Source organism: Cydia fagiglandana, chromosome 2 (assembly GCF_963556715.1).
Source record: "Cydia fagiglandana chromosome 2, ilCydFagi1.1, whole genome shotgun sequence".
Lineage (NCBI taxonomy): Eukaryota > Metazoa > Arthropoda > Insecta > Lepidoptera > Tortricidae > Cydia > Cydia fagiglandana.
The window spans coordinates 2,529,494-2,555,536 of record NC_085933.1 but is presented as its reverse complement, the minus strand read 5'-3'; the positions used below and the strand labels follow the sequence as shown (position 1 = coordinate 2,555,536).

Below are 26,043 nucleotides of genomic sequence, written 5' to 3'. Positions count from 1 at the left end.
CAACATATTGGACAGATGAAATACCACCCTCAGGCGCACTTGCACCATTCCACTGATCCGGGGTTAACCGGTCAAACTTGGAGTTACCATGGTTACCAGTACAATTTGACACTAGGTTAACGGTTTAACCGTTTAACCCCGGGTCAGTAGGATGGTGCAAGTGGGTCTTAGCTTTACAGTGTCCGTTTGGTGACAGGTTTTCATCGCTGACTAGCACGTTACTAGCGCCGCCGCAGTCGCTAGTGCAGTGGGCGCGCGGCGAAAAGGCCGCCACGCCCGACATCCTGCTGAGAAGGATGCTGGCTCATGTAGAAAATCAGCCGTAAGTGCCATCTCTAATATCGGCATTGGTATTCCTTAATTGAAAACGAAATAAACAAACCGCCAAGTGTGAGTCGGACTCGCACACCGAGGGCTCTGTATTTTTTACACGACTGCCCAAAACAAGAGTGTATTGTTTTCAGCGTTCATGTTTGTATGTATTTAGTATTTGTTGTTATAGCGGCAGCAGAAATACATCATATGTGGAAAAACAAAATATACACCTAAATCTTTCAAGAATAATTCTATTGATAGGTGCAAACCGGGTGAAAATTCGTTCAGTACTTTTGGAGTTTATCGCGAATATAACTACACTCATACAGATAGACGCGGCGGGGGACTTTATTTCATAAGGTGCAGTGATTTTTACTTTGGCTTCTGGACCCTTTAAAATAATAAAATCTTTAGTTCCCCAGCGGCCCGAGAAGCGGCAGTGTCGACGTGGCTACAAGCGCTATGCCACACGGGGCTGTCGGGCGCTCCGCTGGCGGCCGCTGATGCTCTGCTACTGACTACGCCCAACTATAACATACAGGTCTGTACTCTGCACAGATATATCGTAAGGTGACAAGCAAAAGTCACTAATTACTAAAGAAAATTTAAACAAAAATCGACCTTTGTCCGTGTCCCCCCTGTAACTTCTAAAATAAGAGAATGATAAAACTAAAAAAATATATAATGTACATTACCATGCAAACTTCACCGAAAATTGGTTTGAACGAGATCTAGTAAGTAGTTTTTTTTTAATCGTCATAAATCGTAAATCGCAATTTTATTATGTTACTTGCTGCTACGGAACCCTTCATGGGCGAGTTCGACTCGCACTTGACCGCTTTTTTTTAGTACTAATATAGTGCACTATGGCTATGAACTTGTGAACGATGTACTATCTCCCACACTGTTAACTGTACATCGGTGGACCTGATGCCTTTTGTAATAAGGTCCACCGATGGACAGTGAGTGTTGCTATTTGTACATCATGGGGCAATTAACTATGGAAACCTTTCGTTTCTCTCGTGCGTTAAGCGTTGTGTTAGCTGCAAATGATACTTGAATCTAAACGTCCATAGACTATAGTGTAACAGATTACTATCAGGCGGGCTTTATGCTTTTCTATCAACGATATTGTAAAAAAAACATAATGGTAACGCTATGGTAATTTAGTATGTATTCATATCCTTTATCTGTCACCTTCTTTGAAGCCGATGGTCCCGGGTTCGAATCCTGGTAAGGGCATTTATTTAGTATGATGATACAGATATTTGTTCCTGGATCATGGTTGTTTTCTATGTATTTAAGTATTTATATATTATATATATCGTTGTCTGAGTACCCACAACACAAGCTTTCTTGAGCTTACCGGCCGTGGGGCTAAGTCAATTTGTGTAAAAATGTCCTATAATATTTATTTATTCATTTTATTTATTTATTTATTCTTTGCACTCTCTCCTCTCATCTACTCATTGTACAATAGAGTTTACTATTACTACTACTACTACGACTAAAAATCTAATATTTTTAGGAGGCGCTAAACCCCGAAGTGATCTCCCATTTGGTCTACAATGCTGCCCACGCGCCGCTGACCTGCGCAAGCGCGTTGCTCGCGGCGCACGCGCACCATGAACTGCCCATTCTGTTCCCGAGACTGCTGCAACTACTGGCGGAACAACGCGCACATGGACAGAAGATACACGTCGACAATGCTCTGAAGGTGGGTATACAGGGTGCCGCTTAGGATGAGACATACAGGGTAATCTCCCATTTGGTCTACAATGCTGCCCACGCGCCGCTGACCTGCGCAAGCGCGTTACTCGCGTCGCACGCGCACCATGAACTGCCCATTCTGTTCCCGAGACTGCTACAGCTACTCGCAGAGCAACGCGCACATGGACAGAAGATACACGTGGACAATGCTCTGAAGGTGAGTACAGGGTGCCGCTTTGGATGAGACATACAGGGTAATCTCCCATTTGGTCTACAATGCTGCCCACGCGCCGCTGACCTGCGCAAGCGCGTTACTCGCGTCGCACGCGCACCATGAACTGCCCATTCTGTTCTCGAGACTGCTGCAGCTACTCACAGAGCAACGCGCACATGGACAGAAGATACACGTCGACAATGCTCTGAAGGTGGGTATACAGGGTGCCGCTTTGGATGTGACATACAGGGTAGCAGTAAGCGAAGTAATCTCCCATTTGGTCTACAATGCTGCCCACGCGCCGCTGACGTGCGCAAGCGCGTTACTCGCGTCGCACGCGCACCATGAACTGCCCATTCTGTTCCCGAGACTGCTGCAGCTACTGGCGGAGCAACGCGCACATGGACAGAAGATACATGTCGACAATGCTCTGAAGGTGAGTACAGGGTGCCGCTTTGTATGTGACATACAGGGTAGCAGTAAGCGAAGTAATCTCCCATTTAGACCACAATGCTGGGCAAGTTATACACGTTGGGCGTTGGGCGCCGCTTCTAAAGTGTACCAGTAGTGTGTATACCAGTGTGGAGACTCTGCTTCTTTCGGGCAAACTGGGCTCCGTTCGGTTCAGCATTGCTCCGAGCAATTATTAGGGTTGGCACTTAATAACATGTAGCTGTAATGATATGGTACTAGTAGCAAAGAGAATATATCGTAATAGAAAGGTAAAGTCTAAGAAAAAAACGTGCCCCTCAGTTTGACAACCAAAACAGATGGTGCTGTACTCCGCCATATATTTTGCGGTCACTTAGTTGTCAAACGTCAACTTTTGACAATCAGAGTTACTGCAAAATGTATGGAGCTGTACAGCGCCATCTCGTTAACCTGTCAAATTCGAAGCACGAAATTGTCTTAGATTTTACCCATCTTACTCAATCAATATATCTTTGCTAGTAGTAACAATATTGTATGGAATTTTTTTAATATTCCGAAATATATTTTTTTTAATTACAGCAAATAGGATGCGGTATCACCTCGGATGAGCTGGTAATACATCAAACTGCCGCGGCCCTGCTCGCGCCGGCGGGGTATCCATCTCTGCCTCTGTGGCGGCTGCTGATGCATTTGTATCTCCACTCGTCCAATATCTCGTAAGTAAAAAAAAACAACGGGTTGCACTTCGGGAGTGCCGGCAGAAGTGAAAACTAAATGACATTGTAACAGTTTTTCGACCAGGTCACGTGTCCGTCTTACGAATCTTACGGTCACGTGACCTGTCCCGAGTTTAACATTTTTTCCCCATCACAAAAAGTGCACAGCGCCGCTAAAGAAGTTTTCACTTGAATAAAATATAAATACAAACTTAATAAGAAAAAACAAAATGTTACCTATAAAATGTTCTATGGTTAGAGTTAGACCAAGAAAAGTCTGCAACAATATTGATCGACGCAGTGCAAGTGTTATTTTAAATGTCAAACTTGTATGAAATTAACTCGCATTTATAGACCGGGTCTATCAAGAATTTAATTTATGAAATTATGACGTATTAATCACACTTGCACTGCGTGGGCTATCCAAATCATTGCACTTGGTCTAACTCTGTGACTTTAAGACAAATCTAAAAAGGACATTCAACTTTGTATTTTCCTGACGCACTGAAAGTTTAATTATTCAAACATGTCATTTTCTTTTCAGCTCAGACCCAGCGCCAGTCGGACCTCTATTCTTCTCCGGCCTCGTCAAATCCCGGACCCTAGCCCAACTAAAGAAACGTCTGCACGAAACCATTCTCTACCACCACAATCAATTTGAAATCTTCAAAACCTTATTGAACCGACCTAAGCCTAAAGATAAAGAATCTAAGTCTAAGTCTAGCTCACCTGAGACGTTGTTACCGACGACTTGTATTGGCGATTTGACGGGTAGTGAGAGTGAGACGGATAGTGAGGTAGATGATGTGTCGGAGAGTGAGGAGAGGAGGAGAGTCAATGTTAATATGTTGGCGTACCATGAGGGTGCTGAAAAGTAAGTATTTTACTACATATTTACTATTACTAATAACGATATTAACACGCCTGTATCGTCTCTCCCTGAGGTCGGGTCGAGTCCCCGAGTCGTGGAAGCTTGCAAACGTACAGCCTGTACCGAAAAAAGGTAGTCGTGCTGACCCGTCAAATTATCGGCCCATCGCGATCACCTCCATACTCTGCAAGATTATGGAGCGTGTATTGAACACCAAGCTCCTGGCATACCTCGAAGGTAACGATCTCCTCAGTGATCGGCAATACGGTTTTCGCCGAAACCGGTCTACCGGGGACCTTCTGATTTATGCCACTCACCTTTGGGGCGAGGCCATCGAGAGACATGGCGAGGCTATCGCCGTGTCCCTCGACATTTCCAAGGCATTTGACAGAGTCTGGCACGACAGCCTAATAAGCAAGCTATCCGCGTATGGTATCTCCACTGGCCTGCGCTTCTGGATCACTGACTTCCTGAGGGGCCGATCTATTCGAGTTGTCCTTGATGGATGCTCGTCTGATCTTCTGGCTATTAACGCCGGGGTGCCTCAGGGCTCAGTCCTCTCTGCAACCCTCTTTCTGCTGCACATCAACGATCTGCTCAAGCCTGGTATCTTTGGGTATGCGGATGACAGCACGGTTGCAGAGAGATACCTTTCTAACGCGAGAGCCAGTGTAGGTGACATCGAAACCCTTAGAGAGACCATGGTGGAGCGGTTGAATTTGTCCTTGGAAGCCGTGTCCGAATGGGGCGAGGCCAACTTGGTTGGATTCAACGCCACCAAAACACAGGCGTGCCTATTCACCGCAAAACGGAGCCAGTTCACCTTGGCTCCCACTTTCCGGAATGTGTCCCTTCCCGTGACCAACCGTCTTGAGCTTCTTGGTCTAAGTCTAAAATCGAACCTAAACTTCGGGTCGACTATTGAGTCCAGGGCTAAAACTGCTGCCAAGAAACTTGGTGTCCTATTTAAGGTGAGGCGGTACTTCACGCCGAGTCAGCTTCTCTCCTTATACCAAGCACAGGTCCGTTCGTGCATGGAATACTGCTGCCACCTTTGGGACGGTTCCGCCAAGTATCAGCTGGCGGCCCTGGACTCAATAGAGCGCCGGGCTCATAGACTTTTAGGCGATGACCCAGCTGCCAAATCGAAGTTACAGAGCCTCGATCATCGCCGAAGAGTCGCATGTCTATCGGTGTTCTATCGGATACATTCTGGAGAGTGCGCACAAGAGCTGCATGACCTGATCCCACCATCCCCTTTCCATCATCGGACATCCAGGCGCGGGGAGCGAATGCACCCGTTCGTGGTTAGTATTCCATTTGTCCGCACAAAACGATTTGCCTCGTCTTTTTTGGTAAGGACGGCTAAGGAATGGAATGCGCTCCCGGCATCTGTATTCCCTGAAAAATATGACCTCGGTCTCTTTAAAGCTAGAGTGAATAGGCTATTACTGAACCGGTGAGCTACATCTTGGGCTCCGTCTTCACTTTCCATCAGGTGTGACTAGAGCCAATCGCCGATCAGTTTATTATATATAAAAAAAAAAAAAAACTTCTATTGGTGATTTGACGGGTAGTGAGAGTGAGACGGATAGTGAGGTAGATGATGTGTCGGAAAGTGAGGAGAGGAGGAGAGTCAATGTTAATATGTTGGCGTATCATGAAGGTGCTGAAATGTAAGTTTTTTACTACATATTTACTATTACTAATAACTTCTATTGGTGATTTGACGGGTGAGAGTGAGACAGATAGTGTGTTTCTTTCATTAAAATCCATATCCATACTATCCATACCTATATATATATATATAATATTATAAAGGCGAAAGTGTGTCTGTCTGTCTGTTTGTTACCTCTTCACGCTTATGCCGCTGAACCGATTTAGTTGAAATTTGGTATAGAGATGGTTTGAGTCCCGAGGAAGGACATAGGGTAGTTTTTATGTCCGAAATCATCCCTGAAGAGAGTGCAAAGGGGGGTGGAATTGAAAGAGTGAATTGCCTAATAATTGAAGTAAGCAATGCGCGAATTGAATGATTGCTATTAGCATTATCCAGGCGCTATACCTACTTTAGCTGCTGTCACTAATTACACGCTGATGAAGTCGCGGGCAAAAGCTAGTTTTAGATAAATACATAAGTGATGGCTAAGGTTGCCATACGTCCCGTATATACGGGACTGTCACCGTATTTAAGTATCACGTCCCGTATTTTTACTGGTCCCGTTTTTTGTCGACCGGTCTGCCTAGTGGGTAGTGAGGGCTGGGCTCTCCAAACTACAGCCCCAAACAGCAGCAACCAGATACACCCCCATCCCCTCGGTCACAGTATAATAAAGAGTACTAACGTACAGTATGGACACTCCCTGCCTCCCGTTGAAAGTGCCGCCCACCCGCTCTCGGTTACCTCACAGTTACCGGCTGGCAAGGACGCGACGACGCGGTGCGCAGAGCGGAGACCACGTAAAATATTCAAATATTAAACAAATATTTACAAAACCTATCAGATCACACTGAAACCAATACAATATCTATATGAACAAAAAATCATGTTTAAAACTTACGTAATATGTTGGTGGCCTGAATTTCCTTACGAAAATTTTCGTTACTTTTTTTATACTGATTCAAAATAGGAAACTATTGTATAAATTGAGCTTAGATACCCACCTTACAACATAATACGATTCTTATTTCTTCCTAATTCGCGCAAGAACCCTCGCACGTCTTATCTTACTCACACAAGCATGGTACGCGTTCACCTACACGAGCTTCTCTGTGTGCGTAGGAACGCGTTTGTTTCATACATTTGATCGCCAGTGTCCGGGGTGTGCCTCGGTGGCCCGCGCGAAAGTTTCTGAGGCGCAATATGGCCCTCAGGTAAAATAGTTTGGAGACCCCAGCTCTAGAATACCACTGTCCCTTATCAGTTCCGACTAATTATGGCAACCCTAATGATGGCGATAGTTTTTTTCCTAATTACGTTTGTGTTCCCAGGATGCTACGCGAATACAGTTGTTGGCTGGAGGCGGGCGACAGGTTGCGGGCCACGCCGCACCACGCTGATATTGCTCGCTTCATACCGGCCGCTGTAAGTATGGAAAGACCCATCGGAGCCTTAACAAGTGACTCGATAGTCACGAGTTTTACGAGATTACCGCTTTATGGTGCAATAGTTATTTGTTTTACAAGGGGGCAAAGATGTTGTTTAACCGCTCGTGCTAATATTGATACCCGAGCAAGCGAAAGATTCCAAAATTGAAAGATTCGAAAAATGGAATCTTGAGCGGTGAAACACAAAATTTTTCACCACACCAACCCGAAACAAATATTAAATGAAAAATATCAAACAAAATCAAACCAAATCAAGCTTTGCCTCACATGTGAATGAAATGTAACTTTGCTATCAGTTTTTGAAGTGCAAAGTAAGCCTTTCCAAGCTGGTGTAGTGAAAATTATATACTTACTAGATGAAAACCCGGCTTCGCTCGGGTAAAATAAATAATAGTAATAGGTAATACTCATTATGAATTAAGTAATTATTTACTTTTAGATTTCAAACCTTCATCAAGGCGGTTACAAACCTATCTCATCTCAGAAAACTTTAAATCCGTAACATTAACTCGAAAAATTTGCTATTCCGATATATCTAAAAACAAATATGTAATTAAAAAAATCTCATCTGCTTTTCTGGTAGCAGTTCGGTTCTGTAAGGGTCGCAGTTCTAACCTAACCTAACCCACTTCTGGTTGCAGTTTGGTTCTATAAGGATCACAGTTCTAACCTGACCCACTTTTCTGGTCGCAGATCGGTTCTGTGAAGGCCGCATTTATAACCTAGCCCACTTTCCAATCTCAAAAGAGGGAACCCTTTTGTACCTACCCTTCATGGCACTAAAGTGAAAGTATGGAAATTATGACTACTATTTCATTCTTTAATATTAATGCCTATCCGTTAATATTAAATTCGTTAAAAAACAAAACTGGATAAGTGCGAGTCGGACTCACCCATCAAGAACGGAACACTTTTAAGTATTTGTTGTTATAGCGGCAACAGATATACATCATGTGTGAAAATTTCAACTGTCTAGCTATCACGGTTCATGAGATACAGCCTGGTGACAGACGGACAGTGGAGTAAACTGAAATAAAGGTTCCGTCACACCGGCGCGTTTTCAGAGCCGGGCCTGAGCGTTTTATATGAAAAAGCGGCGCGCCCCGCTCACGCGCCGCACGCGAAACGCGCCTGTGTGACGGAGCCTGAAATATCAAACCGGTCAAGTGCGATTTGGACTCGCGCACGAAGGGTTCCATACTTTTTAGTATTTGTTGTTATAGCGGCAACAGAAATACATCATCTGTGAAAATTTCAACTGCCTATCACGGTTCATGAGATACAGCCTGGTGACAGACAGACAGACAGACAGACGGACAATGAAGTAAAACTGAAACAAATGTCATATACCTACTAAGAAAAACCGGCCAAGTGCGAGTCGGAATCGCTAATAGGTTCCCGTTTTTAGTTACCCTTCAGGTACGGTACCCTAGTATGGTACGGTACCCTAGTCAGGTACGGTACCCTAGTATGAGTGTAATAGATTTGTAACCGGTCAGCAATGTGAGTCCCTTGGAGAAGCAGAGGTCTAGTCTAAACTCCCACTTACCATCGGCATTAACAGCCTTATATGCTTGTTTGCCACCAATATGTCATATTAAAACATATTAATAAAAATTTACTCGGTCAACAATGTGAGTCCCTTGGAGAAGCAGAGGTCTAGTCTAAACTCCCACTTACCATCGGCATTAACAGCCTTGTATGCTTGTTTGCCACCAACATGTCATATTAAAACATTTTAATAAAAATTTACTCGATCAGCAATGTGAGTCCCTTGGAGAAGCAGAGGTCTAGTCTAAACTCCCACTTACCATCGGCATTAACAGCCTTGTATCTTGTTTGCCACCAACATGTCATATTAAAACATATTAATAAAAATTTACTCATTTCATTGGCCCCGCTTAAATATTTCTTTAATTTGTTTTTAGTATTTGTTGTTATAGCGGCAATAGAAATACATCATTTGTGAAAATGTAAACTGTCTAGTTAATCTAGTTATCACGGTTCATGAGATCTTGAGATACAGCCTGGTGACAGACAGACGGACAGCAGTCTTAGTATTTAATAGGGTCCCGTTTTTACCCTTTGGGTATGGAACCCTAAAAAGTGACCAAGGCCTCCAGTGCCCCAGGCTGGAATCAAAGCAGCGTCCTCTGCTATTGCAGCAGGTGCCTGTGCCATTCTGCCACCGGGCCATCCACGGCGGCATAGGTCGGATTTTTCCAAGTATACTTATGCACTACTTACTGAAGGCTTATTAAATATTTTCTGAAAATAATTTGTTTTGTTCTAATAATATATTGGAGTCCTAGTAATAGGGGTCCCGTTTTTACCCTTTGGCTACAGAACCCTAAAAATCAACCTTGTTTTGGTACTACGCTTAACTATGACTCTGAAATTTTAGCAGGAATTAATGTTTTTTTTGTTGTCACCTGTCAAATTAGAATAGAATAGGATAGAATAGCCTTTATTGCCCAAAAAATTAAATTTCAGTACATATTACATTTAAATAAATTCACATTTCATTAATGTCAATTAGTTTTTCAATATTTTTTCCTTAGTAACTTTATTAAATAATTTTTATGTCATTGCTTTTTAATAATTATTTCAGTCTGCCTTCTTGGCATAGGCCTCCCCCAGCTCTCTATCCCTTGCCGTCCCTATCCAATTCGGCTCCGCATGCTTCTTTATGTCATCCGACCACCTCATTATTGGTTTCCTTCTCTCCTTTCTCCATCTCTAGGATACCATTCCGCTACCTCTCTATCCCACTTATCTTTACCTTCCCTTGCCATATGTCCAGCCCAACCTTTTGCAGTCAAAAGTGTGAACTGGTCAAAAGAACTTTTAACCGACAAAAACAGGCAAAACTGCTTTTGACTGAGCATGTTGGTCAAAAGTAGTTTTACCTGAATATCATACCTATTTCTGGCAGCAGTTTCGTTTTTAGGGCGTAGCAAAAAAAAATAACCCTAACCTACCAAACTCTGGGAACAGTTTCATTTTTTGAGCGTAGCAAAAAAAAAATAACCCTAACCTACCTATCTCTGAGAGTACTTTTGACTGATAGTAACAGTCACAATTACTATTAACCAATGATTTTCAGGTAAAACTACTTTTGACCAACACGCTCAGTCAAAAGCAGTTTTGCCTGTTTTTGTCGGTTAAAAGTTCTTTTGACCAGATCACACTTTTGACTGCGACATATATACTATCTATATATATTATTATATTTAATCTTATATTCAACTTACATTGACTCCGGAGATAACTTATTAGCTTTATGCAGTTAGTTCACTTTCCAATTCACCGATACACCTAAAATTTGATTCATAGTCTAAAGCACAGTTATTAAATATGTCCACAATACACTGTAGCTTTTTCACTGTTTCACACTGTTTACAGTCAGCTGGCACTTAAACTCAAAGTTTCTTTGAACAACGTCATTTTCATCTCGCTCACTTATTAGTTTATCACAGCTGCTTCAAGGTTGCTTTCACTTGCATTTCCAGGTAGCTAGTAGTGCCTTGACATGTAAGAATATTTGGAACCATTCTGAAATATTAAAATACAACTGAGAGACCGATGTTTATACTAAACACAATACTCCCATGGAACGCTTTGAAGTTCAAATCTCGTTACGTTACGATGGCGTTTGCACTTTGCACTATGTTCGGTGACTATTTTTTATTGTTAACACACACAATACACTATTTAACAGGTTTTTATCACGTATTTTCGAATAAATTAGTAATTCAAAACACCCCAAAGCCGAATGGTGTTGACGTCTAGGCAGTGTTGCAATCGTCTTAAAAGCCGTAACATACTATCGCACGTTCTGGCTTAAAAAAAAATTATGTAATAAATATACCGGTATACATATCCATATGAAACGAAACTTAATGCAAATAATAACCATTATACATACCGGAGTCATCAAATAAACAGTAATATTCGTCTTGCTTTTTATTTAAAAAAAAAAACGACCAACCTAACTTGTAAGCATGTTTGCAGTATCTAAACGCAACAAACGCTGTCAAATGACAATCAACAAATTGAACATTTGCATTCTTTGTCGAAATTTTTTCACTTTTAAATGCAAAATACTCGACAATACGAATTTTGCGGATACATGTTCTCGATTCAAAAGTGATATTTTTTCAAGCTCTTTCGATTGAGCATAATTTCATTTAGGTCTACCGTCAGAGCGGCTCGCGATTATTTATAAAGATATGAAAGGATATAAATATTTAATAATATTCAAATCAAAAACATAGAACTATGTGAAAACCTTAGCATGTATCACACTTACCAATATTTGCTTAAACCGCAGGCCTTAAACACGGCGTGGGCGGAGCATCTAAATTCTATCCGTCCCGCTCGCTCCAATGAGGATGACGATTTGCGAGCCCCGAGACGACCAGCTTCTCCCGAGCCCCCTCTAACACCGCTCCAGAGCGCCGTGCAGCGGATTTTTAGAATCAAAGACCTATCTGAGAAGAGGTTAGATGTTATCTTGAATTTTCTGTATAAAGCAAAAGTGAAGAATTATGAGAATTTGAAAGAAATCTTCAAATTAGCTTAAAATGTGTGTCATTGACATTGTAGTTAGTGAGTACTAATTTTATCTAACCCGTAGCCCAATGTCTGTAAGAATTCTAGGCTCAGAGAACCTTGCCAAGGCCACAGAATAAATAATAGTACTAGGTACAGAAGACTCACTCTCTAACAAAACGCGTCTGTCACGATCAGCACAGATATGGCTGCTAGGTGGCGACAGCGCCACGCGCGGCTTATGGCAAACCCCAAAATTGGGGTCGAACGGATGGACTTTTAGCTACCTGTAGCAAAGCGACGAAATCGCGGAGTGAGCCACGCCTGCCAAGGCAAGGGGTTATTTCGTGACTAACTTTTATATATAAAGATTTTTTTATGTTATTGAACATTATTTACAATATCAACCTCTCACATCCTTTAACTATAAAATAAGTTTTTGGCAAAAATTTCATTTTTGGTACAAGCTTTTATCGCTGACTGTACTTTTCTTAAGACAGACAACTAATACTCATCGAGACAATTCTAAAAACCCCTAACACAATGACCACCTCCTGTTTCCATCATCAGATCAGCTCGTGGGTACCATAATATTGCATTGTCATCTGATTTATACATGGATGAAAAATTTCAGCTCAATCGGAAACCGGGAAGTGGATCAAATTTAACTTGCAAGATTTGATTACACACAGACAGACAACGGTCAGGTGAAGCTAAATAAAAACTTGTAAAGAATCCTCTTTCCTTTCTCAAAATAATTTATAATGTAATGCTATTATGAAAATAAAAAAAATTAATCTAATTTGCCAGCCAAAAATCATCTTTTCTCTTAATATTTATGTTTCCAGGGCGAAGGTACTACAAATCACGTCGCCAGTGGGTGACGTAGACTTCGACCACCCGCGTCAGCTTTATATGCTAGTCGACAAGCATTTGGCCGCCGTGGAAACCTTTGCCAGGTAAATACATAATTACTAATAGTCCTTCTCATTTCAAGCTTTTATTTAGTTTCACCTGACCGTTGTCTGTCTGTCTGTCTGTGTGTAATCAAATCTTGCAAGTTAAATTTGATCCACTTCCCGGTTTCCGATTGAGCTGAAAATTTGCATGCATGTATAAATCGGATGACAATGCAATATCATGGTACCATCGAGCTGATCTGATGATGGAGACAGGAGGTGGCCATAGGAACTCTGTGATGAAAAAACGCAACCTAATTGTGTTTGGGGTTTTTAGAATTGTCTCGTGAGTATTAGTTGTCTGTCTTAAGAAAAGTACAGTCGGCGATAAAAGCTTGTACCAAAAATGAAATTGTTGCCAAAAACTTATTTCTCTAATAAAAATCAAAAGTATGGTCCCGTACGGAAGACATCATGAAACTGGGCATGTAATATTATAACGCTATTAAAATTTAACGAAATATATTCAAAAAAGTGGGCCGCTACGTACTGTAATTTGTATTTAAGTACCTTTTGAATACATCAAACTAGTTTTTATGTTGCTGGATTCGTCGATCCAGGTACTCGAAACACGAAAACGGCGGTCGAAAACGGCCGTTTTAACTTTGGACGCATAGATTGACGAATCCATCAACATAAAAACTAGTTTGATGTATTCAAAAGGTACTTAAATACAAAATACAGTACGTAGCGGTTCCTTTTTTAAATATCTTTCGTTAAATTTTAATAATCACGATTATTTAGCAGTGGCGCTAGTGTGCGCTTTGATGGGCTCTTAATATTTCATACGTCTGTTGTTTGTTTGGTCCAGACAGTGGTCTTCGGACGTCAATCGCGTCGCAACATTGGACACCAAGCTATGGCCGCTAGTCTCTAGTCTACGTTACCGGAAAACGCTACCGTCTGTGCGCAAGACCTGCCCTAACAAATGCGGGGTCGTCGTGCTAGAGCTACAGGTGAGGATGTCCGTCTGTCTGTCTCTGTGTCCCCCAGACAGTGGTGTTCAGATGTGAATCGCGTCGCAACATTGGACGTCAAGCTGTGGCCGCTGGTCTCCAGTCTACGTTACCGGAAAACGCTACCGTCTGTGCGCAAGACATGCCCCAAAAAATGCGGGGTAGTCGTGCTAGAGCTACAGGTGAGGATGTCCATTTGTCAGTCTGTGTTTCAGTGGTCTACAGAGTTTGCACAGACAAAACATCCTCCGGACTTAGCATAGTTGCGCTACCCCCCTCTGCCACGCATACCGTAATTTTACTCCATGTTCGAGTCGAAAGTGTTTTTGTGTGACGTCCGTGTCTTTGAACGGACCAATCACGGCACGGGACTTCGCTCACCTCGTCCCGCGCACCCCCGCATTTTTGGCATCATCGGTTGCATGAAATAATTGCTCTAAACTCGGTCTAAAGTCTGTTTCAATAGAACTTGCGAACTATGTAAACAAACCGCCATGTTGAAATTGTCTTTGAATGATGAATTTACCAGTGATGGGCAATACTCCTACTTACTACTTTACTAATGTCAAACCATATCGAATAATAAAATACCAAAAGTAAAAAACAAGTAGTTACTTATTTGTAATTTGTTTAATCACGATCAGAAGACAAATTAGTACTTAAGAATGATGTATTGATGTATTTTATAACCGGGGCGGTAGGTACAGAACGTGGGTTGGGTAGCGTGTAGCGGGTTTATATCACAAACTTTATTCACAACACTACCCATCATAGACATTTGTAGAATTTAAAAGAAACAAAACCGTCATTCCAACAGGTCTTAATAACCTAACTTATGACCTCATTTTAAACTTTTAATTAAATATCCAAGATACAGTTATATATTTATGTATTTTTTCTACTCGGGTACTTTTATCTGTCATTTACATAGTCACGAACGAACATATAAGGGCATACATTATTAATACTCCTTAAAAGTCTATAGTCTATTGCCCAAAAAAGCACTTGTATCGTTTTAGAGACATTACGATACGGTAAGCTAGTGCAGAGTAGCAGGTGGCACATACCGGTACATTGCTACCAACGTGACAAACGATTGAATGCATACGGTTTTTATTAAAAAAGAAACAAATTTGTATTGAGTTCATTGCTACCAACATAATAAAAAATACTTTTATACCCTACAGCACCACGACCCTGGTGCGGTGCGGTAGTGTGTAACGGCTTTAAAAAAAACATAACCATAGACATTACTCGTTTGTTCCTCGTTTCCCGCCTGTCCCGGTAATTTCTTGTTCTTTGAGTACTTTGCGTTACTATTTGTTTTGCGTTCATAAAAAGTGTTGAAAATGGACAAAGAGGACTACGTATTGTTTCTACACCTGAAGAAATATCCGCTGCAGCACAAGCAGCGACCGAAAATTTGTTGCCTAAGTACTAAATCTCAGCACCTATACGACAAATCTTATGAGAAGTGCATGGCGTGGAGATTGGAGCAGAAAACTTCGTCATTCTCTGAAAACGTCTTTGGTGTATTTTCAAAGACTAATTGGAAGCACCGGATCAGATCTATCTTTTAAGCAAGGTTGGTATAATGTTATAAAAAATTTTGATTCACATTTTTAGGGTACACAGTACAACGAGCTATATTTATGTACATTTTATATTTTTGCATTGAAACTTAATATTATTGAATTCTCCTTTTTCTTGTTACAGGTTGCAGTAATATTTGGTATTATGGGTGCTTGTCGCAGACAAGAGCTACATACATATAGTAATACCTACTATCCAAAATTTACATTGACATTTTCATAAATAAAATTTTGTTTATATTTTTTTGTATTTTATTTAATATTGCCTACTCATAGAAAAAGCATTGTATGCAACGTTGTATAAGTAGTCAAAAAATGCTCATGGCGTATTTATTAACAATGTTCGCCTTCGGCTCACATTGTTACCCACGCCACTCACATTTTTTGACCCCTCTTATAAAACTGTTGCATAAAATACTATTACGGAACGGACCGTTTCAATAGTGTATATGTGTATGGTTTCAATGGTATTTGATGAGGTGGTGTGAAAATTCAAAGAGAAACAGTGATAAAACAAAGTTACGTTGTTTGTTTACATAGTTAGCAAGTTCTATTGAAATAGACTTTAGAGGATTCCTATAGTCCGTTTTTTTTAGCATTAGAAAGAACTTCGCAGAAGTAAGCGTGTGGTTCCAAATCCAGCTCTTTTAGCGGTAATAATTTGAAGTAAATTATATGTATTGACCATGTTATATTAGATAATTCAATAATTATGAACAATTAAAGAGCCTGATAAAAACTGCACGCTTGCTTCTGTGGAGTTCTTTCTAATGCTAAAAAAAACGAACTATAGTCTATGGTTGGCGGAATAGCAAAGCAATAGGGTATTTGACTACTAGTCAAATCAGTTTCTTTTTACAATTTTGCTACTATGGATTTATATGAAACACTAGCATGTGACGTCACGAACAAATTACCTACTCTTTATAGTTTTATACGAGTTTTAAAATATGTATTGTCTCTAAAAATAACTGTTGTCTACGTTCCTCTATTAATCTTCTGGTGCTTTATTCGTACATGGTATAAATATATATTTTTTTATACAGTCAAATACCCTATAGACGAAAGTAATTTCTAAGGCAGTATAATTAATTTGTTTCAGGGACGTTGTGAGTGGCCCATTTCAGAAAACGCCACTCGAGGACTGACGGAAAACAGGTAACCTATTTTGTCAGGACTTTCGGGGATCATATTTAACAACTTACTATTGTTAAGATAAGATAAAGATAAAAAATAGTTTATTCAAGTAGGCATATTACAATGCGCTTATGAACGTCAAATAAATTTACCGGCTCCAACCGTACACCTCTGCCCCGAGAAGATTTAAATCCCCCCTCAATTGGAGGAGGGTATCCCAATATGGGACCGGCAACTAACTCGGCGGGACACATCTTTTCAAAACATTATTACATCTTATAATTAACATGCATTACGAGTAATTAAGAAAAATAAAATTTAAATTACTATAGAATTCATGCAATTATACTCAGTGAGTACATAACTTTATAGAATTTGATATAAAAAATAAACATATATGTACATGAAATCACAAATACGTAGCTCTTTCAGAAAACAAATCAAATCTTACAAAAGGAAAAGAAAATAAAATCAATAAAAGAAATGAGAATACATATTATATGAATCTAACTGATTGTTATGAGATGCTTTCATACAATTTGATCTGCTTTCTTACCTGAGCTGAGTCACCTTTAACTCTACACATAATACAATGTTTTTAATTGCTACTTGTCGTTATTACAGTTTCTGGTTTGGACCATGCATGTTTGTCTGTCAAGTAGTCCTCGACTCTGTAATAAGCCTTCAACATCAATGACTTTTTTAAGTAATTCTTAAGAGCTGGAAAGGGTAATCTTAAAGCATCCTCAGGTAACTTGTTATAAAAATGAATGCATTGCCCAACGAATGACTTCTGTACTTTACGAACACGAAACTTTCTGATAGCAAGCTTATTTTTATTTCTAGTATTATAGTTATGGACATCAGAATTCTTAGTGAAGGAGTCTAGATTCTTAACAACATAAATAATATACATATACAGTTAAAATATTAATTTCTTTAAAAAGTTCTCTTAATGATTCACGCACCCTTAAATTATATATAGAACGAATGGCTCTCTTTTGTAAGACAAATATAGTCTGTATGTCAGCTGCTTTGCCCCAAACCAGAATACCATATGACATTACACTATGAAAATAACTATAATAAACAAGGCGAGCTGTCTCAACATTAGTCAATTGTCTAATTCTCCTCACAGCGTAAGCGGCCGAACTTAATTTGTTTGCTAGTGTTCTTATATGAGGACTCCATTGTAGATTTTTGTCCAATGTTAAACCAAGAAACAGTGCTTTATCTACCATCTCTAAGCATTCATTATTCAAAAGTATCTTAGTATCGACTGGTTTAACATTCGGCAAAGAAAATCGAATACATTTAGTTTTCTTAGCATTAAGAAGCAAATTGTTCATAGTAAACCAGTTTAGTACATTAACGAGTGTGCTGTTAATTACACTGTAATCGGTAGATTTACGATTAACCTTAAAAAGTAATGATGTGTCATCAGCAAAAAGAACAATTTCACAAAGATTTTCTACTACACATGGCAAATCATTTATATAAACCAAAAACAGGAATGGACCCAAAATAGAACCTTGTGGCACTCCTAATTGGACTACAGTACCGCTAGACCGGGTTTTGTTTACAACAACTGTTTGTGTTCTGTTGCTAAGGTAAGAAGACATAAAGTTTAGGGCATTTACTGACAGACCATAGTGTTCTAATTTCAAAATGAGCGTTCCATGATCCACACAATCAAATGCTTTAGAAAGATCACAAAATATGCCAATTGCATCACAAGAATTTTCCCAAATATCATAAATATGTTTAATAAGTACCGAAGCAGCATCGGTCGTGGAACGGCCCTTTGTGAAACCAAACTGATTGCTTGTGAGTAAAGTATGTCTGTTGAAGTGACCCAGTAGATCATTTAACATTAACTTTTCAAAAACTTTACTTAGTACAGGAAGTATTGATATTGGACGGTAATTAGCCATATCACGATTTAAAAAGAGGTATGACTTTGCTATATTTCATAAGATCTGGAAAGACTCCTTGTGAAATTGAAATATTATAAATTACGGCTAAGTAAGGCGCTATTACGTCCAAGACATGACTAATGACTCTAACGGATGTTCCCCATAAGTCTTCCGTTTTCTTTAAATTGAGTGACTTGAATGTTTTAACAATAATTGCTGAATCTACTAGACTAAACTCAAAGTTAATATTACATTTCTTAACATTAGCACAAAGTAAGGAATGAGCTCGAGACGAAGATGAATGTAGATATTTCGTGGTATTAATAGCTATTTTAGAAAAATAATCTTCGAATGCCGAGGCAACATCGTTGTTTGACATGGTCTGTTGTTTATCCGAGACAATGTTGACTTGACAATCGCGTGATTTACATTTATCAGCTTCCTTATTTATAATATTCCATGTTGTCTTCACTTTGTTGTCCGACACTTTCAGTTTAGAACTTGTATAGTTTGCTTTGGCTGTTAAACACACTCTCTTGAAGATTTTTGAGTAGTTCCTCACATAGTCCAGGAAATCTGTATTTTTGTTCAGCTCTCTCTCACTATAAAGTTCATAAAGCCTTTTTCTACTTTTATAAATGCCTGCAGTAGCCCATTCACTAAACTTTGTTCTAGTTTTTGACCCACTAATAGTTTTCATACTGAAATTTTGATTAAAATGATAAAGAATTACGTTAAAAACATCTTCATACAAATTATTACAGTTGTAATGTGAAAATGGTAACATACAAAGACTTTTTTGAATTTCATTTTTGAATAATTCCAAGCGACTACTAGTAATGGGTCTATATGTTATTGTTTGTGGAGTATCACGAATATCGCTTAAGAAAACAGCCCTTTGACCGCTATGATCAGAATAAAAACAGTTAAATATTTGCTTATCTATACATTCACAATTACAAAATATATTATCTAGACATGTTGCACTAGTTACCCCTACCCGAGTAGGTTCAAGAAACAAGTTAAATAAATTGAATGATTTAAACAAACACAGCATTTTAACAGTGTTACTAGAGGACTCGAGCAAGTTAACATTAAAATCTCCACAGACTATAACATGTTTTTGGCCCTTACATACTAATTTCAGCACACTTTCCATTGTAGTTTCAAATGTGCTGAAGTCAGCTGATGGTGGTCTGTAAACACATACAATAATATATTTTTCTAATTCTACACAGGAAATTTCGATAATTCTTTCTATGGAATAATTTACAATATCTTTACGCTCTTTAGATTTCATGCAATTTTTAACAATTATCAGGGAACCACCATGAACAGCAGACTGTCTAGCAAAAAAACTGACTAACTTAAAGTTAACAAAATCAAATAAAAACTGCCCATCTTTCAGCCAATGTTCAGTGATACACATAACTTCAACATTATTATTATCTAAAAATAAACCTATTTCTAATTCTTTGCTGGAAAAACCCTGAATATTCTGGTGAATAATATTCATACTCAGGCGTTTTTCCGCTGTCTTACAATCTAGTTTAAATTTGGCATGGGGTCCTTGACTTTGTTACATTACAACCCCAAGATCGCGACATAAAATGGTCTAAATTTATTTCTCTTGATTTCGGGCGTAGGTCTCGTAGTAGATATAGTTAAACGCCGAAAAAACACCCTGTTTAAATAATGTGTCGTAGTCCTACACTACAATACATATCTAAACAGGGGGCAGTACAAAATGAACCTTATTTATATAGCATTATGATACAGGTCCAGTGCAAAATCAGCACTGCGCGAGTTGCTACGCGCACGTCCCAATGAAGCCAAGACAGTTGCCGCTTTAAACACTATTGCCAGGTAAAGTACCATTCATTTTATTATCATTCTGGAACTTGTCCAGGCTTCCTGCCACGGCTCACTAACGGTGCCTGTGGGGCGCTCTTTTTCTATGCTACGATTCCTACACCAGATGGTCTAGAATAAGTCGCGCGCGAGAACGTAACTCATGCTAGACCGACTGGTGTGACCTGTAATATTGTTTTGAGCGGGATTTTGTAGACCCCCAGGTTGTGATGGATTGTGGTAGCGGTGTCCCCTACGCAGAGTTTCGTGTAATGTTCCCTATTATTTGCTCGTGTTACAGCCCACGCCCGGTATATTTAGAGCATATCTCGGCCACTATCTATTTATTGGAAGTTTTTTTAATATTCCAGATATACATAAAGAATAATGACAAAAGACTATGAACTCTCTCTACTCTATTTATTTATATTTTTCACCTTCCTGTGTTCAGACGCATCAACACCCGCGAGACAGCCGTGAACGTGGCGCAGCGCGTGTGGGCCTGCGCGGGCGCCGTCGCCGACTGCTGCGCGGCGCACGAGGCCCTCACCGCCGTGCTAGAATTACTGGCCGATGTAAATCTGTTTTTTCTTTAACTTAGGGTCGGTTGCACCAAACTGTTCGTATCGTTAAAGAGTTCGCTAAATGTTTATGTATGGAAAGTTTCATAGTAAAGCGCCGGGGCGCGCCGGCTGATGTTGATCAGTCTGTCAAATGTGGTTGGTGTAACTGGCCTTTATTCTCGTTGCGTCCAATTCTGTGTAGTTATTCTAAAACATACATATCCGTTTGCCGCTCAGGCTTGTAAAAAGGTCTATCATTTAATCAAAATTGTGCTGTCTTAGTTAGTTTCTATTTGAGGAGCTAGATAGTTTATATTTTGTTAAATTTTCAACTCCCAGCACTTTGTAATGTCTTAAAACGTATAAACTTTTAACTGTGTTGGGCGTTTATCATAAATTGTGTATTAATAAGTACCTATGATTCGACTCAAGAGTTAAACGAGACAATTTCAAATTCGAAAATAATACAGAAGCTTCTGTCTCGGAAGGCTAATATCTAATAAATAACCTGTAGTTCCGAGTGATCTTTGATCAGTTTTCTAATATTTAAGGTAATATGTGTTATTCCAGAGATGGATCTGCTCGGACCCCGGCGCATTGACAGCGCTGGTCCCGCAATGGTGCGCGCACGCGTCGTCGCCGGCGCAGCGGGCGCTGTGCCGCGCGCTGCTGGGCCGCGCGGGCGCGGGCGCGGGCGCGGGCGCGGGCGGGCCCACGCTGTACGCGGCGCTGCTGCGGGCGCTGTGCGGCGCGCGGCCCTGCGAGCCGCAGCGAGCGTTCAGCTACCTCTCCAAGGTGCACTATAAACTGCAATCATTTATCCTTTCATTCTATTCTACTCACTGTACTATTAAAAATAAAAGTTAATGGTATATCGAGCGGCAAATGAACTGGATGGATTAGAATTTGTGACATGGGATTTGAAACCAGAATTTTAGACCCTACTGACAACTCTTTTAAGACAACACAACTGAAACGAATGATAATGAATTGAATCACATACAGCGGTAATAATATGAAGATAAAAATTCATAGATTCAAATAGCACTGACATTTTCATGCCACTTTACGACGTAAATACGTAGCGTCTACGCGAATTACGATAAATCCATAATGTATTTTTTGACAGTTCGACTTGACACGATCAGTAGAGGAGTCAGCGCGCAGCGAGATGTTGGAAGCGGTAATGAGTGCTGCGCAGCGCTGGGGCCGCGAGCCTGATCCCGACTTACACGTACTTCTAGAGGTTAGTGATACAAGCGTTTTGTTAGTTTTAGTTTCCCTGGCCCCGGTGACAAAGTGAAAAGAGCGTTTGAGGGAAAACCGATAGGATATCGATGGACGGATGTGGTGGACGCTGATCTGCGCGAGCTCCAGATAGAAAACTGGCGAAAAACGGCACAGGACCCGGGATCAGTGGCGAGCAGTGGTGTTGGAGGCTAAGACACACTTTGGGTCGCTGCGCCAGAGGAGTAAGTAAGTAAGTTCCCTGGCCCCGGCAGACTATTGTGCGGCCGAAAGACCTCGATACGGCAAAATACTTACATTTCAATTGGTGCCGTGACCAGGATTTTATATGAAAATATAATATTGATTAATTCGTTTGCACATATTAATATTCTTTTATTAATTTATTACTATTCGGCTAGATCTAAGTAACAGCTGTTAACATTTCAATAGGTTTTATAAATGTAATACAAAAAGTCACTAATTGAAATTGACTAGACACTCAATTAGATGTGACAAATACTATTATAATTAATGAGAATAAATTTAAATGTATGTAATTAAATTGTATAATACCATTATTCATTAATCTTTAGTACTACATATGTATAAGATGTTACAAAATATAACCTAAGTATAGATATAAGTCATTGTAATGCCCTCACAGGGTAGCATGTACTATTCCTAAGATATTATTAACACCATGTATTCTTATGCATCATTATACTGTACATGTATACAATAAATACAAATACTATTAGTACACTATCGCACTACATATTTATTTCAACGCCAAAGGCAGAGTAACTAATTTTGAATTCGTATTACTATAGAAGATTCAAAAGAAATAAAGAAAATGTTTTGTACGATATCAGAGTGCCCGACATCTCTATTACAAATACTCGGTTTTCAACTATACATATACGAGTAAACCACTGTTATTTATATTTCAGTTAATCGGCGTCCACATAATAAACCTCACAACGGCAGCGCAGCTCCCCACAGTGACCCTAAATGCAGCACGCGCGGCCGCAGCGGGACATTTGCCACCCATGAGCTTAGGGCACGTAGCGCGCGCCGCTGTGGTGGCCAAACACGTGCCCTTTGACAAGGTCAGTGACATAGGCACCTAGAGTTAAGGGCTAAAATACCTTTTCTGAATGAAAATGTATCCGTTTTCCCTGTTATAACTTGCATGGCAATATCATTACTCTTACTTACTAAAGTCTATTTCAATAGAATTTGCTAACTATATAAACAAACAACGTAACTTTGTTTTATCACTGTTTCTCTTTGAATTTTCACACCACCTCATCAAATACCATTGAAACTATACATATATTGAATTGAAACGGTCCGTTCCGTAAAATACATAAATCAATAATTGTATCTTGGATATTTAATTAAAAGTTTAAAATAGTTTTATAAGTTAGGTTATTAGGACCTGATGGAATGACGGTTTTGTTTCTTTTAAATTCTACAATTGTCTATGATGGGTAGTGTGATGACTAAAGTTTGTGATATAAATTGAAATAGACTTTACATAGTTACTGTCGTGGCGCAGCGATCCGAAGTGGATCTTGGCCTCTGACACTAAGGAACGCCATGCTTCTCTGTCTAGCGTCTGTCTATATCATTACTCATATGCATTATTAACTTATGTATACAATAATATCAATTTAAAACCTATGACCTTATTTACGTATCATTTTACACTTGTTTTCATATAGCTGGGTCATCTACTTCGTGAGCTGGGCGTGCTATGGTGGCGCGCGCGCGCCGATCTCCAAACCTCGAGTGCTACGTACCACGCGTCGCACGCCGAGCACGTGGCGGCGTTGCAGCACGCGTTGCAGCGCGCGTTCGTCGCACAGGGTGTTGCGCTCAGCTACGCACCCGAGAGAGGTGGGGCTGTGTTACTGAATGTTTATTGTACAGTCGCCATCAGATATATCGGAGCGGCCAAGGTGTTCACAATATCTGAACACGCACTCTAACGCCCTGACAATAGAGGCGTGTTCAGATATTTGTGAGCACCTTGGCCGCTCCGATATATCTGATGGCGACTGTACTACGAGTATACCTCTCGCGTCGAATGATAATCCCTATGAGGAACTCTTACTATATGACTGTCTTCTTCCTCGCGTTATCCCGGCATTTTGCCACGGCTCATGGGAGCCTGCGGTCCGCTTGACAACGAATCCCAAGAATTGACGTAGGCACAACTACTACTACATGTATACTATGGTGATGTTAATATGGTGGGTCCTACTATATGACTGTAATATCACTAATATCATGTTTGTATGGGATATATGGTAAACCAGTGGTTCGCAAAGTTGACTGGGCTCCGACCCACCTAACAAAAACTGCCAAATTTATTGCCATAAAATATTATTGGTAACGCTCAGATTCCCTAGTAGTTTCCGGGCCCACTCAATATTCGATCGCGAGCCAACAATGGGTCGCATCCATAGTTTTAGAAATGCTGCTTTAAACGATTCTGCGGAATGTTACAATTAAGGGTAACATTCATCAAAAAAATGCGCTGGCTAATTACTACACTACTCCTCTGGTGCAGCGACCCAAAGTGTGTCTTGGCCTCCAACACGATTGCTCGCCACTGATCCCGGTCCTGGTTCGTTGCTGGCTAATCAGTATTTATTTAACACTTTAAACTCTCGCGTTTTGTACACATATTTAATTACACAAACGGGTCTGCCGCGATATAATTTCATTGTTTTTACCTTTAATTCCGACGTTTCAGCTGAGTTGCACCAGCTGTGGTCACGGAAAGACTGACGTCCCAACAAATATATATAGTATTTATTTATTATCCAACAGTGGCCGTCTACGCGTGGTCAGCCCTACAAGAGTCGTGGTCGGCGTGGGTGTCCCCGCACCCCTCCCTGCCCCCGCTGCTGTCCGGCGAGCCCTACGCCACCATGCTGAAACACTTCGTCGACAACATACACCAGTGCATGTTGGACTGCCCAGGTCTGTACTGCACTAAGGTAGTTGGGAGCCACTCCTGACTTCGGGCAATCTCGGTTCCGTTCGGCTCAGCATTGCTCTCTTCTTCCTGGCGTTATCCCGGCATTTTGCCACGGCTCATGGGAGCCTGGGATCCGCTTGACAACTAATCCCATGATTTGACGTAAGCACTATAGTTCGATTTTAGCATTAAAAATAAGGTAAACAATCTTTATGTCTTTGTTTTTGATTGAAAAACACATTCAAAAAATAAGTTACGGCAAATATGTAACAATTATGAATCCAATACGATCATCTATATTCTTCTGCTTTCATAAGTAATAGTTACTGATTTTTAATAAGCGTTTTTCAATTAAAAGACATGTCAAGATCGCTTACCTTCTTTCAAGTTCTTTTTAATGCAAAAAAAAACGAACTATAGAGCGAGAAAGAGATATCTGTTTCTCGCTCTCACTTATGGATGCGACGCACCAAGTTCGTGATGCAGTGCGATAGTGTGTTACGGCCTTAAGTAAAGGACTAAGTAAGACTCTTGCCCATCACTAGCAAATTCATCATTCAGAGACAATTTCAATATGGCGGTTTGTTTACATACATTGCAAGTTCTATTGGAATGGACTTTAGTTTTTACGAAAGCGACTGCCATCTGAACTTCCAACCCAGAGGGGAAACTAGGCCTTATTGGGATTAGTCCGGTTTCCTCACGATGTTTTCCTTCACCGGAAAGCGACGGGCAAATATCAAATGATATTTCGTACATAAATTCCGAAAAACTCATTGGTACGAGCCGGGGTTTGAACCCGCGACCTCCGGATTGAAAGTCGCACGCTCTTACCGCTAGGCCACCAGCGCTTTTTTTTTTCGGCTCAGCATTGCTCCGAGCAATTATAAGGGGTTGGCACCACTTGACGTCCTTTTGCGTGCATGA

The 26,043-nt window shown here is 40.4% G+C and overlaps 1 protein-coding gene across 1 annotated transcript in view; it reads left to right on the top strand.

Annotated features, from left to right (window-relative positions):
• Positions 1–26,043, top strand: part of LOC134672301 (uncharacterized) — a 68,755-nt gene that overhangs the window by 29,712 nt on the left and 13,000 nt on the right. The window contains exons 16-34 of the mRNA XM_063530197.1: positions 197–322; positions 730–856; positions 1,844–2,032; positions 2,253–2,675; positions 3,251–3,387; positions 3,932–4,261; positions 7,250–7,343; positions 11,700–11,869; positions 12,769–12,879; positions 13,691–13,835; positions 13,877–14,017; positions 16,530–16,585; positions 20,260–20,346; positions 20,783–20,906; positions 21,465–21,689; positions 22,024–22,140; positions 23,075–23,233; positions 23,852–24,026; positions 24,966–25,118. Of these exons, the coding sequence (XP_063386267.1) occupies positions 197–322; positions 730–856; positions 1,844–2,032; positions 2,253–2,675; positions 3,251–3,387; positions 3,932–4,261; positions 7,250–7,343; positions 11,700–11,869; positions 12,769–12,879; positions 13,691–13,835; positions 13,877–14,017; positions 16,530–16,585; positions 20,260–20,346; positions 20,783–20,906; positions 21,465–21,689; positions 22,024–22,140; positions 23,075–23,233; positions 23,852–24,026; positions 24,966–25,118 (3,089 nt within the window). The remainder of the gene's footprint in view (positions 1–196; positions 323–729; positions 857–1,843; positions 2,033–2,252; positions 2,676–3,250; positions 3,388–3,931; positions 4,262–7,249; positions 7,344–11,699; positions 11,870–12,768; positions 12,880–13,690; positions 13,836–13,876; positions 14,018–16,529; positions 16,586–20,259; positions 20,347–20,782; positions 20,907–21,464; positions 21,690–22,023; positions 22,141–23,074; positions 23,234–23,851; positions 24,027–24,965; positions 25,119–26,043) is intronic.